This window comes from Hyperolius riggenbachi, chromosome 9, assembly GCF_040937935.1.
Source record: "Hyperolius riggenbachi isolate aHypRig1 chromosome 9, aHypRig1.pri, whole genome shotgun sequence".
In the NCBI taxonomy this organism is placed as follows: Eukaryota; Metazoa; Chordata; class Amphibia; order Anura; family Hyperoliidae; genus Hyperolius; species Hyperolius riggenbachi.
Genome location: NC_090654.1, coordinates 207,780,318 through 207,796,282, shown reverse-complemented (window position 1 = coordinate 207,796,282; position 15,965 = coordinate 207,780,318). Strand labels below are relative to the sequence as shown.

The window sequence follows — 15,965 nt, the reverse complement described above, 5'->3', positions numbered from 1 at the left end:
GTACAGTTACCACAGTACAGTAAGTACAGTTACCACAGTACAGTAAGTACAGTTACCACAGTACAGCAAGTATAGTTAGCCCAGTATAGCAAGTACAGTTAGCCCAGTATAGCAAGTACAGTTAGCCCAGTATAGCAAGTACAGTTAGCACAGTATAGCAAGTACAGTTAGCCCAGTATAGCAAGTACAGTTAGCCCAGTATAGCAAGTACAGTTAACCCAGTATAGCAAGTACAGTTAGCCCAGTGTAGCAAGTAGTTACCCCAGTGTCAGGCTCCCAGTGACCGGCTCCCAGTGTCCCAGGGTCAGGCTCCCACCATCAGCTCACACCTCAAATGGCGCCCAAACACGTCTGTATCTGCGGACAAAGTCGCCGCTCGCAGTGATGCCACTTGAGTAAGAGCGTGATTGGCCACAAGTATGGAGCGGGCGTGTCTGAAGGCCTCCGAGCATTGCGATGATTGCCCCATTGATGAAGGAGGCAGGACTGGCGCTTCCGAGATGCAGTTCTTCGCCGGCGCTTCAGGGGGGTTGATTGGCCACAGATTGAGGGGGCGGGACTGGCGAACTATGACGTCCACGGCCGAGGCCGTGCATAAAAACTAAAAATAACACTGAGAAAGTTAAAAATCAGTCTGAAGCCGCGGCCCACTGTAAAATGTCCTGCGGACCACTAGTGGGCCGCGGACCACAGGTTGGGGACCCCTGCACTAGGACATACCTGCCTTTATTGTCAGTGGACGTGTTCAGTATTTTAATTGGGAGGGACTTATGTATGAGTACTGACACCCCTCTTGAGTACGTAGAATAAGTCGAGTGATAGTGATGAAGAACCCATGGGAGTTTAAGGGACAAAATTTTATTTCCCACCAGGTGGGTCTCTAAGAGAATGCATATATGTGGATTATGTTTCTTTATATAGTTAAATATCAAGGACCTTTTAATTTTAGATCCGAGACCTCTCACGTTCCATGATAAGCATTTAAGGGTCGTCCTAATTTAAAGAAAAACAGAGATTTCATTTGGGGACAGGGTAGGGTAAAGATAAAATTACAATATTTACAATACCCAAAGGACGAAGGAGGACTAGCAGTCCCAAATGCATGGGTATACTATCTGGCCTCTCAAACTCAACATAAAGGGCTTGATTCACAAAGCGGTGCTAACTGTTAGCACGCCTGTGAAAACCCCCTTAGCACGTCTAAACCAGCTTTTCGCGCATAAAACTTTATGCGCATAAAACTTTGCGCGCGTAAAACTTTGCGCGCGCAAAGTTAGCGCGCGATCTGATTGAGAAATCCAGTGCTAACCTACTTAGCACCCTGGTTAGCGCGTCTAAAGACTTTAGACATGCTAAGTAGGTTAGCACCGCTTTGTGAATCAAGCCCATAGTGGGCTGGGGGTCGGAAGACATGAAAGACTCCACAAGATGTTTAATAGATGCACTATTGGGACATGGCTCGGTTTACACTGCTTTAGAGGCAGGGATACCAAGGAGTTTGGGTCTGCAGGCTCCTACACTGATGCTGATGCAGAAAACATGGGATAGAATTAGAATTATGCAGGGGGTAAAAGGAATTACTGCTTACTCACCAATTGAAGGGAACTCCCGCCTACCGGAGCTTCAGGGACTCACATTCTTAAAATTATGGGCTAAAAAGGGACTGGTGCTCTTGACACAGGCGCTTGATAGATCCTCTCTCCGCGCTCCACAGGACATAGCATCCCAAATGGGGGTGAGCTGCTCCCCATTATTCAATTTTTAATATATGCAACTTAAACATGCAATACTAAAACAGCAGCAATCACAAGTGTTGGATGTTAGTCCAGTGCCAATTTTTAACATGATCAGTCAGGCTAACAGCAGAAGTACCTTTATCTCTTCTTGTTATGCCTTAATTCTCAAATTATTTTTAGAAAAATTTCCCCTCAAAAGCTTTGAAAGTTGGGTAAAAGATCTTGAAGATCTAACAGTAGAGCAATGGTCAGACATCCTACAAAATATACCTCTCATGTCAACAAATGCTTCTCAAAAAATGTCCCAATTAAACATCATATATAGAACTTTACTAACACCTGCCAGACTACAGAAAATGCATCTTAAAGAAACTCCCACATGTACAAGATGTTGTAGAGACCACGGTGATTTACTGCACATGCTATGGCATTGCCCTAAACTACATTGATACTGGGGGGCCATACTAGATACGGTGGACATAGTTGTCGGCCAGAAGATTCCACGTACAATTCAAGTATGTATCCTGGGTCTAATGACAGATATACCATTGGCCGAGCATGTGCAGACTTTAGTGCAACGCCTCCTATTCCAAGCGAGAAAACTCATACTAACACTGTGGATCAGTCCCACTATCCCTAAGACAGAGATGTGGATATCTCAGGTTAACTCATATCTTAAATTAGAAAAATTGATATATTTGCATAGAGGGGCACCTCAAAAATTCGAAAAGATATGGGCACCCTGGTTAGATACCCCAGGTCTACCAGACTTAGATCTAGTAAGATCTCGACTGTTTGCACAGCCCATAGATTCCTAATCGGGTGTTTCTATAATATTGTGATACTCTACCGTTGCTTATTCCCCTCTTATAACTATTACTATAACTGTAATGGAATGATTGGATGTAGGTACTTTCCTAACTCTAGCTCTATTTGGACCCTGAAGGGTCTATGCTTGTATCTGATGTTCACAGGATAGTAGTCATGTAAGTAAGTCTTAATGCCCTATACTGCTGTACTGAAACCTTTGAATAGTTTTTGTTAAAATGTTGACTGACTATTTTTTTTCTATGTTTAATAAAGGCTGTTTTAAAAAAAAAAAAGAAAAACAGAAAAATATTGGATCATACTCACAATTAACGAACAGGTCGTTACCACCGGCTGAGGAGGTGCTGGAGAGAAGAAGGAAAAGGAAAGGAGAGAGAGGACAGAAAAGGTACACAAAAAACTGCAGTAGTGCATCACAACAACAGATAAACTGCACCACCACCATAAACCCAACAAACTTTTATTCCCAACCCCCCACCCTTCACCATACATCAAGTGACGCTTTAGGTGTCTGCACCCTAACTATCCTTATTTAAACAGAGACACTAATAACTATCTAACTGATAGTGTCCCTGTGAGGAAGAAGGGAGGGCCAAGAGCGTGCTCCACCGGCTGGGGGCGTGTTTGGCCGGCGATCGCGTCACTGATGACGCGCGCTGCCGCCGGCCACAGGCTCCGCCCACCTGGCTCTCTAACCCGACGGCCGTTCTGAAGTGCCGGCGGGTTATTGGCTCCTTGATCTAAAGCGTATAATATGCTTTGTAATGTATACAAAGCGTATTATACAGGCTGCCTCCTGCCCTGGTGGTGGTCCCAGTGATCACCCAGAGACCACCAGGGCAGGCTGCAGCCCTCCTTGTCTGCACCCAAGCACACTGATCCTGCCCTCTGATCACCCACAGCACCCATCAGACCCCCCCCCTCCCCGCCCACCCCACAGACCACAGTTTGCACCCAATCACCCCCCTACTCACCCATCAATAACTCCCTGTCACTATCTGTCAATGCTATATTTCAGATCAGGTCCTAAACTGCCCCATGGGGGCTCCTGATCACCCCCCCCCCACTCTCAGATCCTCCCCAGACCCCCCCCCCCCTGTGTACTGTATACATCTATCCTCCCCTGTAATCACCCACTGATCACCTGTCAATCACCACCTGTCACTGCCACCCATCAGATCAGATCCTAACCTGCCCCTTGTGGGCACCTCATCACCCGCCCACACCCTCAGATTGTCCGCAGACCCGCCCTCAGATCACCTCCAAAGTGCATTGTTTACATCTGTTCTCCCCTCTAATCACCCACTGATCACCTATCAATCACCCCGTCACCACCTGTCACTGCTACCCATCAGATCAGACCCTAATCTGCCCCTTGCGGTCACCCAATCACCGGCCCACACCCTCAGATAGCCCCCCAGACCCCCTCTGATCAACTCGCCAGTGCATTGCTTGCATATATTCTCCTCTGTAATCACCTACTGATCACCCATCAATCACCCCGTCACCCCCTGTCACTGCTACCCATCAGATCAGGCCCTAATTTGCCCCCTGCAGGCTTCTGATCGCACGGCTAAACCCACACCCGCCCCACCGCAGTGACAGAATTTTTTTTTTCTGATCACTGCTGTTATGACTTAATTGTGGCTGAGACCAACCATTATGCCACACAATACGCAACCGCCAATTCAAGAAGCCACTATGCCCAGCCTTTTCGGTGGAAGCCACTCCAAGTTTCCGAACGTAACATTTTTTGGGGCCTTCTCCTTAACATGGGTCTAGTCAAAAATAATGTATTGCGGTCTTATTGGTCTACGCACCCAATACATCACATGCCCATGTTCTCTGCTGCCATGTCCAGGTCACGATTTGAGAACATCCTGCGCTTCCTGCACTTCAGTGCCAATACAACCTGTCATCTAAGAGGCCACCCTGCTTATGACCGGTTCCACAAAATTCGCCCCCTCATAGACCACCTGTCATCAAAATTTGCAGATGCTTATACCCCTGAACAGTCCTTTTGAGGCATTTGGTTTCCTGACTACTCCTCACGGTTTTGGGCCCTAAAATGCCAGGGCAGTATAGGAACCCCACAAGTGGCCCCATTTTAGAAAGAAGACACCCCAAGGTATTCCGTTAGGTGTATGACGAGTTCATAGAAGATTTTATTTTTTGTCAAAAGTTAAATTGATTTTTATTGTTTGTTTTTTTCACAAAGTGGCATTTTCAACTAACTTGTGACAAAAAATAAAATCTATGAACTCACCATACACCTAACGGAAAACCTTGGTCTGTCTTCTTTCTAAAATGGGGTTACTTGTGGGGTTCCTATACTGCCCTGGCATTTTAGGGGCCCTAAACCGTGAGGAGTAGTCTAGAAACCAAATGCCTCAAAATGACCTGTGAATAGGACGTTGGGCCGCTTAGCGCACCTAGTCTGCAAAAAAGTGTCACACGTGCTATCGCCGTACTCAGTAGTTCTGAGCCTGCGCAGTACAGCCCGGAGGACGTCCGATGATGTCAGCGCGCACCAGTGAGACGCAGATTGGAGCGCAGAAGATGCCCGACCTGGCCGCCGGCCTGGCCAGGTCGGGCACACCACTGGAGACCACCGGGAGCCTGCGGAGCGGCGCCGAGGGCACCTCCTGCCTGCCACGGGCTGGAGGAAGCCCCAGGTAAGTGGATGTGGATATTTTTTTATTTTTTTTTTATAGTCCCTGAACCTTCCCTTTAAGGCGGGAGATTTGCTGACTGACCTTCTTTGCCCTAATGTTTTAAAGAGAATCTGTATTGTTAAAATCACACAAAAGTAAACATACCAGTGCGTTAGGGGACATCTCCTATTACCCTCTGTCACAATTTCGCCGCTCCCCGCCGCATTTAAAGTGGTTAAAAACAGTTTTAAAAAGTTTGTTAATAAACAAACAAAATGGCCACCAAAACAGGAAGTAGGTTGATGTACAGTATGTCCACACATAGAAAATACATCCATACACAAGCAGGCTGTATACAGCATTCCTTTTGAATCTCAAGAGATCATTTGTGTGTTTCTTTCCCCCTGCATCTCTCATGCACTGAAGTTTCAGGCTGCTCTTTTCTTCCTGCAAACAGCTTTGCCCTTGTCTGTAATTCCTCACTATGTGAAAGCCCAGCCAGCTCAGAGGACGATTTATCCAGCTTGTAAAAGATAAGGGAGAAGAGAGAAGCTGCTCTAATCTAAATAACACACAGCAGCGTGCAGAGAGGGGCCAGGAGGGGGGAGATGCATCACAGAACCACAACACTGAAGAACTTGGCAGCCTTCCAGACACAGGCTGACAAGTCTGACAAGTGAGAGATAAGTTGATTTATTACAGAGACTGTGATAGTACAAAGTGCTGCAGTAAGCCAGAACACATTAGAATAGCTTTTGGAACTTGTAGGATGATAAAAAACAGGATGCAATTTTTGTTACGGAGTCTCTTTAATGCAGAATAAGGGTTCAGATTTCTCTGCTTTAATTCACACACCTGAGATCCTCCCGAATGAGACAAGCAGAGCTAGAAAATTACAGGTATTAATATGAGGCTTTTAGTCCTGTGTTCTTGAGGGCTCTATTCCTATCCTGTTGCCAATCTCTGTTTGGGTACCTGCTCTGTTGCTGATCTTTGCTTCTCTGACTACCTTTTCTGTTGCAGATCCTCAGCTTGTCTGACCTTCTCAGTTGTAAGATCCTCTGTAAGGGCTGGTGCACACCAAGCAGCTTTTTGAGCGTTTTTGCAGCCGCTTGCGGCTGCGGATACGCTTGGTCAATGTATCTCAATGGGGTGGTTCACACCAGAGCGGGAGGCGTTTTGCTGAAACGCATACTCCCGGGGTGAGGCATTTTTTGGATTGCGGAGGTGTTTCTGCCTCCAATGTAAAGTATAGGAAAAACGCAAAAAGAAATAAAAATGGCAGCTTCTGTAACAAAAACGTCTGCAAAACCGCTCTGAACTGCCGTTTTTCAGAGCGGTTTTGCAGGCGTTTTTGTTACAGGAGCTGTTCAGTAACAGTTTTACTGTAACAATATATGAAATCTTCTACACCAAAACGCTTCACAAACCTCAGAATGCTAGCTGAAACGCTACAGAAAAATAAGAAAAAGCGTTTCAAAATCTGCTAGCATTTTGCGGATCTGCTAGCGGGTTTTGGTGTGCACCGGGCCTAAGTGTTCAGCATGCTGGCACAAAATTCCTTATTCATTAAATATAATAAAATGCTGCGTTATGTTTCAAGATAAGCAACAAGTTCAGGTTAACAGATAAAAAAGCAAAAAACACCTTGACTGGAATTTCAAGACTGGACATATGTATGACATCATCATATCACAATGAAGACAAATAAGTCATTCAATAATCACCTTTTATTGAACATGTACTATCAGAGTGTAATAAAACTGGGCAGAAAAATAAGCATTTCTTTGTGAATATCTGAATATCTTTAATTTCTTCTTCTCCTCCTCCTCCTCCTCCTCCTCCTCCTTCTTCTTCTTCTTCTTCTTCACCTGGGGCTTCCCCAAGTCCCCTGAAGCTGTCCTGTGCTCTCGCAGCTCCTCGACTATCCTTTCATTTTCAGCCGATTAAGAGTCAGCCCCTGGCCACACGCTTCCTTTTAAGCATTACAAAGTACTATTCACTTTAGGATTGTAACTTCTAGCCAATAATGTAAGAAAAGCTGGAGTTTTTCACTTAAAAGGTACTCTCCACCCAGATGTGAAGATCCCATTTTAAATGGAACCAGAAGTTAAGGTGCGTACACACGTCTGATTTTTCCAAACGACTGATCGTTTGGACTACAAATGGTCGTTCAGCTGATACTGCTGGTTTTGACTGATCAGCTGAACAATCGTTTGTACACTGCTGCTGCTGACTAGAAAGACCAGCAGGGCTGCCAGACAACTGGTATTGTTTAAAAGGAAATAAATATGGCCTCCTCCATATGTCTCTCACCTCAGTCAGGATCCTTTTAAAAGGGACTGTTACGTGAAATAGATCTTGCCAGTTTAGCTTACCTGGGGCCTCTTTACTTACTGCTCAAGCAGAAAACGCTTCCGTGCGATGGATGAGGCTCAAGGCCTAGGCATGTAGCTTACTGAGGGGTAGAGCAGCTGAATGGAGCAGCATGGAATGATGGCAAGGGACCAGAAGGACTTCAGTGGGCTCAAAGAAGCCCCAAGTAAGCAACTGGCCACATTGCTTTCACTTAACCTCTTCAGGACCACAGTGCTAAACCCCCTAAAGACCAGGCTGTTTTTTCTTTAATTGGCCACTGCAGCTTTAAGGCCAAGCTGCAGGGCCGCACAACACAGCACACAAGTGATTTCTCCCCGCCCCCCTCCTTTCCCCCCCACATCAACAGAGCTCTCTGTTGGTGGGGTCTGATCGCCCCCCCCACCCCCAGTGTTTGTTTATTTTTATAAATATTTTTTTATTATTATTGTTTTACTATTTATTTATTTATTTTTTTAAACCCCTCCCAGCTGGCCAATCCTAGCGATCGGCTGTCATAGGCTTCTGCCTATTAGAGCCAATTGCTCTCAAGTGCCCCAGGGGGACAGTGTGTCACATGGCTGTCCCCAGTACAGGGCTGCTGCTGATCACAGCGCTGTACTAACAAAACAATCTCCCGAGCGGAAATCGCTGCTCGGAGACTGAAGGCGAGACGGAGCTCCGCCCCCCGAGAAGGAGATGCATGCGTAGCCTGCGTGCAATCTGCAAACTGCAGCCCCAGGACTTGACGCCAATTGGCGTTAGGCGGTCCTGGGGCTGCCGCTGCAACCACGCCCATTGGCGTGGGGCGGTCGTATAGTAGTTAAAGGACAACTGAGAGGTATACAGAGGCTGCCATTTTTATTTCCTTTTGAGCAATACCAGTTGCCATGCTGATCCTCTGCCTCAAATACAGTGATGGCTAAACTTCGCACTCCAGCTGTGGTGGAACTACAAGTCCCATGAGGCTTTGCAATACTCTGACAGCTCTAAGCATAACTCTGGGAGGGAGAGGCATGATTGGATTTGTAGTTTTGTCACAGCTGGAATGCTAAGGTTAGTCATCACTGCTGTAATACATTTAACCATAGACCCTGAACAAGCATGCAGCAATGCAGGTGTTTCTGACATTGTCAGATCTGACAAGATTAGCTGCATCCTAGTTTCTGTTGTGATTCAGATACTACTGCATCCAAATAGATCAGTAGGACTGCCAGACAACTAGTATTGTTTAAAAGGAAATATGGTAGCCTCCATATTCTTCTCACTTCAGTTGTCCTTTAAAATGCCCACATTACATTCACTTTAAATGTCCTTTAAAGTGTACCAGAGCTCAGGGAACTAAAAAAAATGTATACATACCCAATAAGCTCTGATTGTTACCACGCCGCCATCCTCAGTCTGGGTCCCCGCACTTCCGTCAGTTGGAGCCAGTCTGGTGTAAGAGAAGCGCACCCTCTATGTATCTCTCCATCAGCTGCTGGAGATATACGCAAAGAGCGCACTTCTCCTGCGTAGACTGGCTGCGACTGAGGGAAGTGCGGGGACCCAGTACTGGCACTGCAGAAAACTGAGGACAGCGGCGTGGGAGCGATCGGAGTGTATGGGGCTGGAGGAAGCCGTAGGTATGTATAAATCTTTTTAGTATCTTGAGCTCAGAGTCTCTTTAAACTTACTGGGGAGTAGTTATGATTTATATCACAGCATCTTGTAGACATTGGCTACTGGACATCATTTTCATTTAAACATGAGTATGCAGCAGATTTTCTTTTGCCATCCTTCCCTTTGACGCTTACTGTCGCCCTCCCCACACAAACTTGCTCTAACCGTATACAAGCATGAGATGGAATCACTAGTACTCCACAATACAGGACGGTAGAGGATTACCAGACTCTGAAGCCGATTTTTATGACATTTGTGTTAAAATGATGTTTTCTTGTTGTAGATTTTTGGAATTCGGGTAAAAAGCATCCTGAAGTTAGTATATAATGTGACACGCTGCCTTATAGGATAGGGCTTCTCCCAGGTAAGTAACACTTTAATAGCATAATTCAACTCGTGTATCTTTTAACCACCCTGGCGTTCTGATTAAATCGCCAGGGTGGCTGCGGGAGGGTTTTTTTTAAATAAAAAAAAAACTATTTCATGCAGCCAACTGAAAGTTGGCTGCATGAAAGCCCACTAGAGGGCGCTCCGGAGGCGATCTTCCGATCGCCTCCGGCGCCCAGAATAAACAAGGAAGGCCGCAATGAGCGGCCTTCCTTGTTTCGCTTATATCGTCGCCATAGCGACGAGCGGAGTGACGTCATCGACGTCAGCCGACGTCCTGACGTCAGCCGCCTCCGATCCAGCCCTTAGCGCTGGCCGGAACTTTTTGTTCCGGCTACGCTGGGCTCAGGCGGCTAGGGGGGCCCTCTTTCGCCGCTGCTCGCGGCGAATCGCCGCAGAGCGGCGGCGATCAGGCAGCACACGCGGCTGGCAAAGTGCCGGCTGCGTGTGCTGCTTTTTATTTCATCAAAATCGGCCCAGCAGGGCCTGAGCGGCAGCCGCTGGCGGTGTTGGACGAGCTGAGCTCGTCCAGACCGCTCAGCTGGTTAAAGGAACACTATAGTGAAATTGGAGCTTTTAAAGGTACCCTGAACAGACGTGAAAAAAGGAAATCTGGACTTACCAGGTGCTTCCTCCAGCCCCCCGCAGCCTGCACGGTGTCCTCTTGGTCCCCTCGGTGGTCCCCTCTAGTAGGTGAGCGCCTTCGGCCAAAGTTGTGCATGTGCCGTCCAGGCACCTGGCGCGTCATCACGCCCATCGACGTAAGGGTCATCCACATGCGCGGTACTTGAAAGACTAAACAGCACATGCGCAGGACCCTTACGGTGCCGGGCGTGATGACACACTGAGTGCCTGGTCGGGACGCGCAAGCGCAACTTCAGCCGAAGTCGCTAGGTTTACGGAGGCAGCAGCGGGACCACGGAGGGGTCACAGAGGACACTGAGGGACCTTGCAGACTATGGGGGGGGGGGGGGGGGGGTGAAAGAAGTCCCCGGTAAGTCCAGATTTCCTTTTTTTACCTTTGCTCATGGTCCCTTTAAGTTAATTAAATCTGCCACAGGTCTGAGTGTTTTTTTAAGCAAATCTGAAGCAAAAATAAACTTACTGTATGTGTAGTACGGACAGTAAATAGAATATTAGTAGCGAATATTTTTCTTTTCAGTTATATAGCTTTATTTATAACACTAGCTATTTAGCCCACCTGTTAGATAACGGGCGCTAGGTGACGCGACCCCAAGGTGCACGGCCGCATTCCCCGCCGTGCGCGCTGCCTGCCAGCCCCCCTGGCCCCGTCCTCTTCCTGTCCCAACGGCTACACATGCGCAGTAGTCAAAACACAGGGACAGGAGGATGACGCGGGGACACATGGGGTTTGATTATATAGGATTACATTAGACTGTCACAGTAGCAGTTTAAAATCCACACTGTGTTTTAAGGGGAACCTAAAGTGAGTACAATTATTTAAAATAAACACATGACATAGCTGCAAATGTATATTACATACTTACCTCGCTGTCAATTCCTCTCAGAAGCTCACCATTTTCTTCTTACAATGATCCCTTTCAGTTCTGACAATATTTTGTCAGAACTGAAATATACCAGTTGCTGTCAGTTAGATATCAGCAGCTGTCAGTTACAACTAATTGTGCAAGGTAATGTCCATAGTTCCCTATGGCTCAAGTGGGTGATATTACAGTCTAAGGGCTGGAACCCACAGGAGCGCTTTTGGCAGCGTTTTGGCAGCGTTGCGATACGCTAGCACTTTGCCAAACGCTGGGCCAATGTTAATGGATGGGGCAACCTCCACAGGAGCGTTTGCGTTTCCCAGAAACGCAAACGCAGGACGTGCAGCATTTTGGGAGCGTTAGCGCTTCAATGTAAAGTATTGAAACACTAGCGGAAACGCTCAGCAAAACCTAAACTGAGCGGTTTTGCTAGCGTTTTGCGGTTCAGCACACTAACAAAATGAAAAATAATTCACAGGACCAATCAGGATAAAAACGCAAAACGCTACGCAACTGCTGAGCAAAAAAATACAATGTTGCAAAACGCGACCGCAAACGCGCATGAATCCGCTTGCAAACCGCTCAGACAAAACTCTAGCGGTAGCGTTTCGCGTTTGCTGTTTTCAGTGGGTTCCAGGCCTAACAGTGTGCTGACCAGGACGCTGTTATGGGGTAATGGCCATTTTTAAAATGGAGGCCAGAGAATTCCATTGATCACAGTGGACAAATGGGACGCAGAAGAGAAGAAAGAGATTGAGGAGTAGACCACACAGGAGGGAAGTATGACCTGTTTATGGTTATTTTGACTTTTTTTTTTCAGTTCTGGTTCTCTTTAAAGCACTGATGCAGGTAAATAGTAAACATGTAGATGGCAGTTGTACTGGTTACTGTTTAGCAGTTAGATGTCAGGTGATCAGCAGGCTGGAGCCAATGAGTTCATGCAAATAAGTAAAGAGAAACTTAAAGATGGAAACCAGCAGAAATATTCTTTTTTTTTTTATATCATATTTCTCCTAAATCTGACACCGAACACTAAAAACATCAAGAGATTTTTCATTGCATGGTCTTTTAGTTAATATGCAGTTTCCCACCTTAAAGAAAACCTGAACTGAAAATTAAAAGTCAAAATAAGCATACACAAGTCATACTTACCTTCCATGTAGTCTACTCCTCAGTGTCTTTCTCCTGTCCCGCATCCTGTTTGTTCACTGTGATCAAGGGAAGTTTCCGTCCTCCATTTTAAAAATGGCCATTACCCATAACAGCTTTCTGGTCAGCACACAGTTAAACTGCACCATCGCCCACTTGAGCCATAGGGAAACATGGACATTACCTGGTACATCAGTTTTCCTCTCAGCTATAACTGACAGCAACTGATATTTTACTGACAGCAACTGATATATTTCAGATCTGACAAAATATTGTCAGAACTGGAAGGGATTATTGTCAGAAGAAAATGGTGAGCTTCTCAGAGGAACTGATGGCAAGTTAACTATGTAATGTTCATTTGAAGTTACCTCATGTGTTTATTTTAAATATTTTTACTCAGTACAGGTTCTCTTTAAGCTGCATACACACGCAAAATTACCTGCAGAAAACGACTTGATTGGGCGACAACTTGGGGCTGAGTTTTGAAATGACGTGCTGCTAGCCTGCAGGTTAGTGAAGTGTTCTGTTGTTATAAAGGAGGTAGTAGGGCCAATGGAATTGCGCAGCATGGAGTAATGGAGCAGGAGGGGCAAGAAGGAGAGCAATAACCCTTGCCAGTTCTCAGACAAGATGATCCAGCAGTCTGGATCTCTTGACAATGGAGTTGGGTATTGAGGGCTACCATATACGCTAGATTTTTGGCAGAAGTGGCTCTAACTCCCCATCTGAAAACAATATTTTGCAAACTGGCTGTCAACTTAGTTCTTACACTCATGTCCCAGTAATACATTTAAATGATTACTAGAGAGAAAGACTGTGCGATCAACAGCTTCAAAGGCAGTGAAGTCACTTAAGAGAGTAAAATTTTGCCTGAAAGAAATCACAAATAATTTATATCAGGTTTTTCTGCATTTTAAATTCAGATGGCAGGTTTGCTTTTTTTGCGCAATGTGTGGTTCATGTTTCAGTGCAAGTCAATGGGGGCACAGAAAATTTACTTTATGAAAATTCACATACGATTTTGAAGTAAATCAGACTTTTTATTAAACACCGCAACCTGCTAAATTTACGGGGTCTTAGATATGGGGCACTGGCCCGGTATCTTGTCGGTAGTGCCCGCTGGCTGTGCTCTAAATGTTAGAGTACCCGCAGCGTCCTGCTGTTACTGTGGCTGCAGATCGGAGGTGCAGGTGGCGGATGCTATCAGCCGGCCGGGATCACATAGGGCTGGGCAGTCTATGGGAAGGAGAACCTCTCCTGCCATGTGAGGCTCCTCATCAGCGTGCACTCCAAGCAGTGTAAGGCTCCATAGCTGGAGCTGTAATGCTGCTGCCTGGCTGTCCTGTAATCTTCCCCCCTGCCGTGATATTGGACTCTGTGTGACCTGGCAGGGGAGAGAATGTGAAGTGCAGTGCCCCCCCCCCCCCCCCCGTACAATACACAGAAGCTCGGGAAGCAAAGAGGACACAGGACATAGAGGAGCTTCCTGCTCCAGGGCAGTGGCGGCTCCAGGGATTTTTTGGGGGGTGCTATGCAGGTGCTGGATAATTTTGAAGGGGGGCTAGGTGTTGCGGCGCGCAATTTATCTTTTTTTGCGGGGGGGTGGGGGGGCATGGCCAAAAGAGGGGTGGGGTAAAAAAGATGGGTGTGGCCAACAAAAGGGGCGTGGTCATCAAAAGAGGGGCGTGGTAAAGTGCTGGAGTATATTCCAGTGCTATATAAATACATAATGATATGGTAGGATATAAGAGTATGGTCGGATTAAATTGTGAGCTCTTCCGAGAACCGGACTATGCACTCTGTAAAGTGCTTGATAAGATGTTACTGCTATATAAATATAGTATGGACATTACACTTACAGGATTAGAGTGTGAGCCAGCCTAGCCAGGCCCAGTGACGCAGCAAAGGGGACCCCAACACACCCCCCGCCCGATGCCCGCGCTGAACTGGGCCTCCCTCACTCACACAATGGGACTGGCTCTCCTTTTTCCGACTCCAGACCTCTCTGTCTCCAGTCCAGGCTCTGACTGACGGTCTTTCTCTCGTTGCTCAGCTCTCGTCTCCACGCTCCAGGCTCCCTCTCTCCTCACGCCCACGGCTCCGCCCTCACCACGCCACAGTTTTATGCTGCCTGGCCGAGTGACGTCACGTCAGCGTGGGCTGCGCACGGAATGTCTGACGTCAATCGCCACGGCGCACACAGCAAGGGGGAGCCTGAGCAGAGCACAGCAGTGTGAGTGGCATGCTAGACGGGGCTGGGGCTGAGCTAGTGCCTGGGAAAAATTAAAGCAACAGAGCGGCACCGTTCGAAAAGAAGAAAAATTTCAAATCCGCACCTGTTTTTTTAGGGGGTGCTAATAGGGTGCTTGGAGGATTTTAGGGGGTGCTTCAGCACCCAAAGCACCCACCTGGCGTCGCCCCTCCTCCAGGGTCATTCAGCATGCACAGGCAGACTGCTGTGTATTTATATAGCACTGACATCTTCTGTAGCACTTTAGAGTACATAGCCATGCCACTGACTGTTCTCATTGGGGCTCACAATCTATTCCTACCATAGTCATAGTCTAATGTCCAACCATATTATTATGTGTTTATATAGCACTGACATCTTCTGCAGCACTTTTACAGAGCACATAGTCATGTCACTGACTGTCCTCAGTGGAGCTCACAATTTAATTCTACCATAGTGCTATATAAATACATACTAATAATATGAAAGGACATTAGGTTATGACTATGGTAGAGTTAGATTGTGAGCTCCACTGAGGACAGTCAGTGGCATGGCTATGTACTCTGTAAAGTGCTGCAGAAGATGTCAGTGCTATATAAATACATACTAATAATATGAAAGGACATTAGGTTATGGCTGACATCTTCTGCAGCACTTTACAGAGTACATAGCCATGTCACAGACTGTCCTCAGAGGAGCTCACAATCTAATCCTACCATAGTCATAGTCTAATGTCCTACAATATTATTATGTATTTTTTGTAAATGCCTAACCCTGATCTATCAGTATCCCTAGCCTCCCTCCTTTCTCTTGTCCAATAACTCTATCCTAGCCCTGCTGTTGTTAGGGGGTTGCTGGTGATGGTGGGCCTTGGGTGGTAAAATGTACAAATCCGGCCCTGCTGCTGGTGGGCAATTGTAGATCCCCGCACAGCATGACAGCCAGCCCTGAGCGCAGCATCACTGCAGCATAACTGCCAGCCAGGCTAGCACAATATCACCACCAGCCAGGCCTCAGCATCACCACCACCACCAGCCAGGCCAACACAGCATCACCACCAGCCAGGCCTCAGCATCACCACCAGCCAGGCCAGCACAGCAATGCCACCAGCCAGGCCCCTCAGCATCACTGCCAGTCAGGCCAGCACAGCAGTACCGGCAGCCAGGCATCTGAGCATCACCGCTAGCCAGGCCTCAGCATCACTGCCGGCTAGGCCAGAACAGCATCACGCCAGCCAGGGCAGCATCATAGCATCACCGCAAAGCCAGCACAGCATAACTGCCAGCCGAGCACAGCGCCCAAGCCAGTCGAGCATAAGACAGAAGCCAGGTGAGGGGAATCTACCTATTTATGTGAAATGCTGCTTATTTATGGTATTACACCACTGCTAGGTTCATGTACATTTGACCCCACCCATGACCACGCCCCTGCTGCATGGACACGCCCTTTTTTGCCAAGG

The 15,965-nt window shown here is 47.0% G+C and overlaps 1 protein-coding gene across 5 annotated transcripts in view; it reads left to right on the top strand.

Moving 5' to 3' along the window:
- The window catches only part of LOC137531844 (son of sevenless homolog 2-like), a 77,857-nt gene that overhangs the window by 35,576 nt on the left and 26,316 nt on the right, over positions 1 to 15,965 (top strand). For 2 of the 5 annotated variants that reach the window (XM_068251815.1, XM_068251820.1), the window contains exons 4-6: positions 2,820 to 2,952; positions 9,519 to 9,599; positions 12,682 to 12,785. In XM_068251815.1, the coding sequence (XP_068107916.1) occupies positions 2,820 to 2,876 (57 nt within the window). In that variant the 3' untranslated portion in view covers positions 2,877 to 2,952; positions 9,519 to 9,599; positions 12,682 to 12,785. Of the gene's footprint in view, positions 1 to 2,819; positions 2,953 to 9,518; positions 9,600 to 12,676; positions 12,786 to 15,965 lie in introns of those variants that run through there. The other 3 variants (XM_068251818.1, XM_068251819.1, XM_068251816.1) reach the window with 2 other exon arrangements.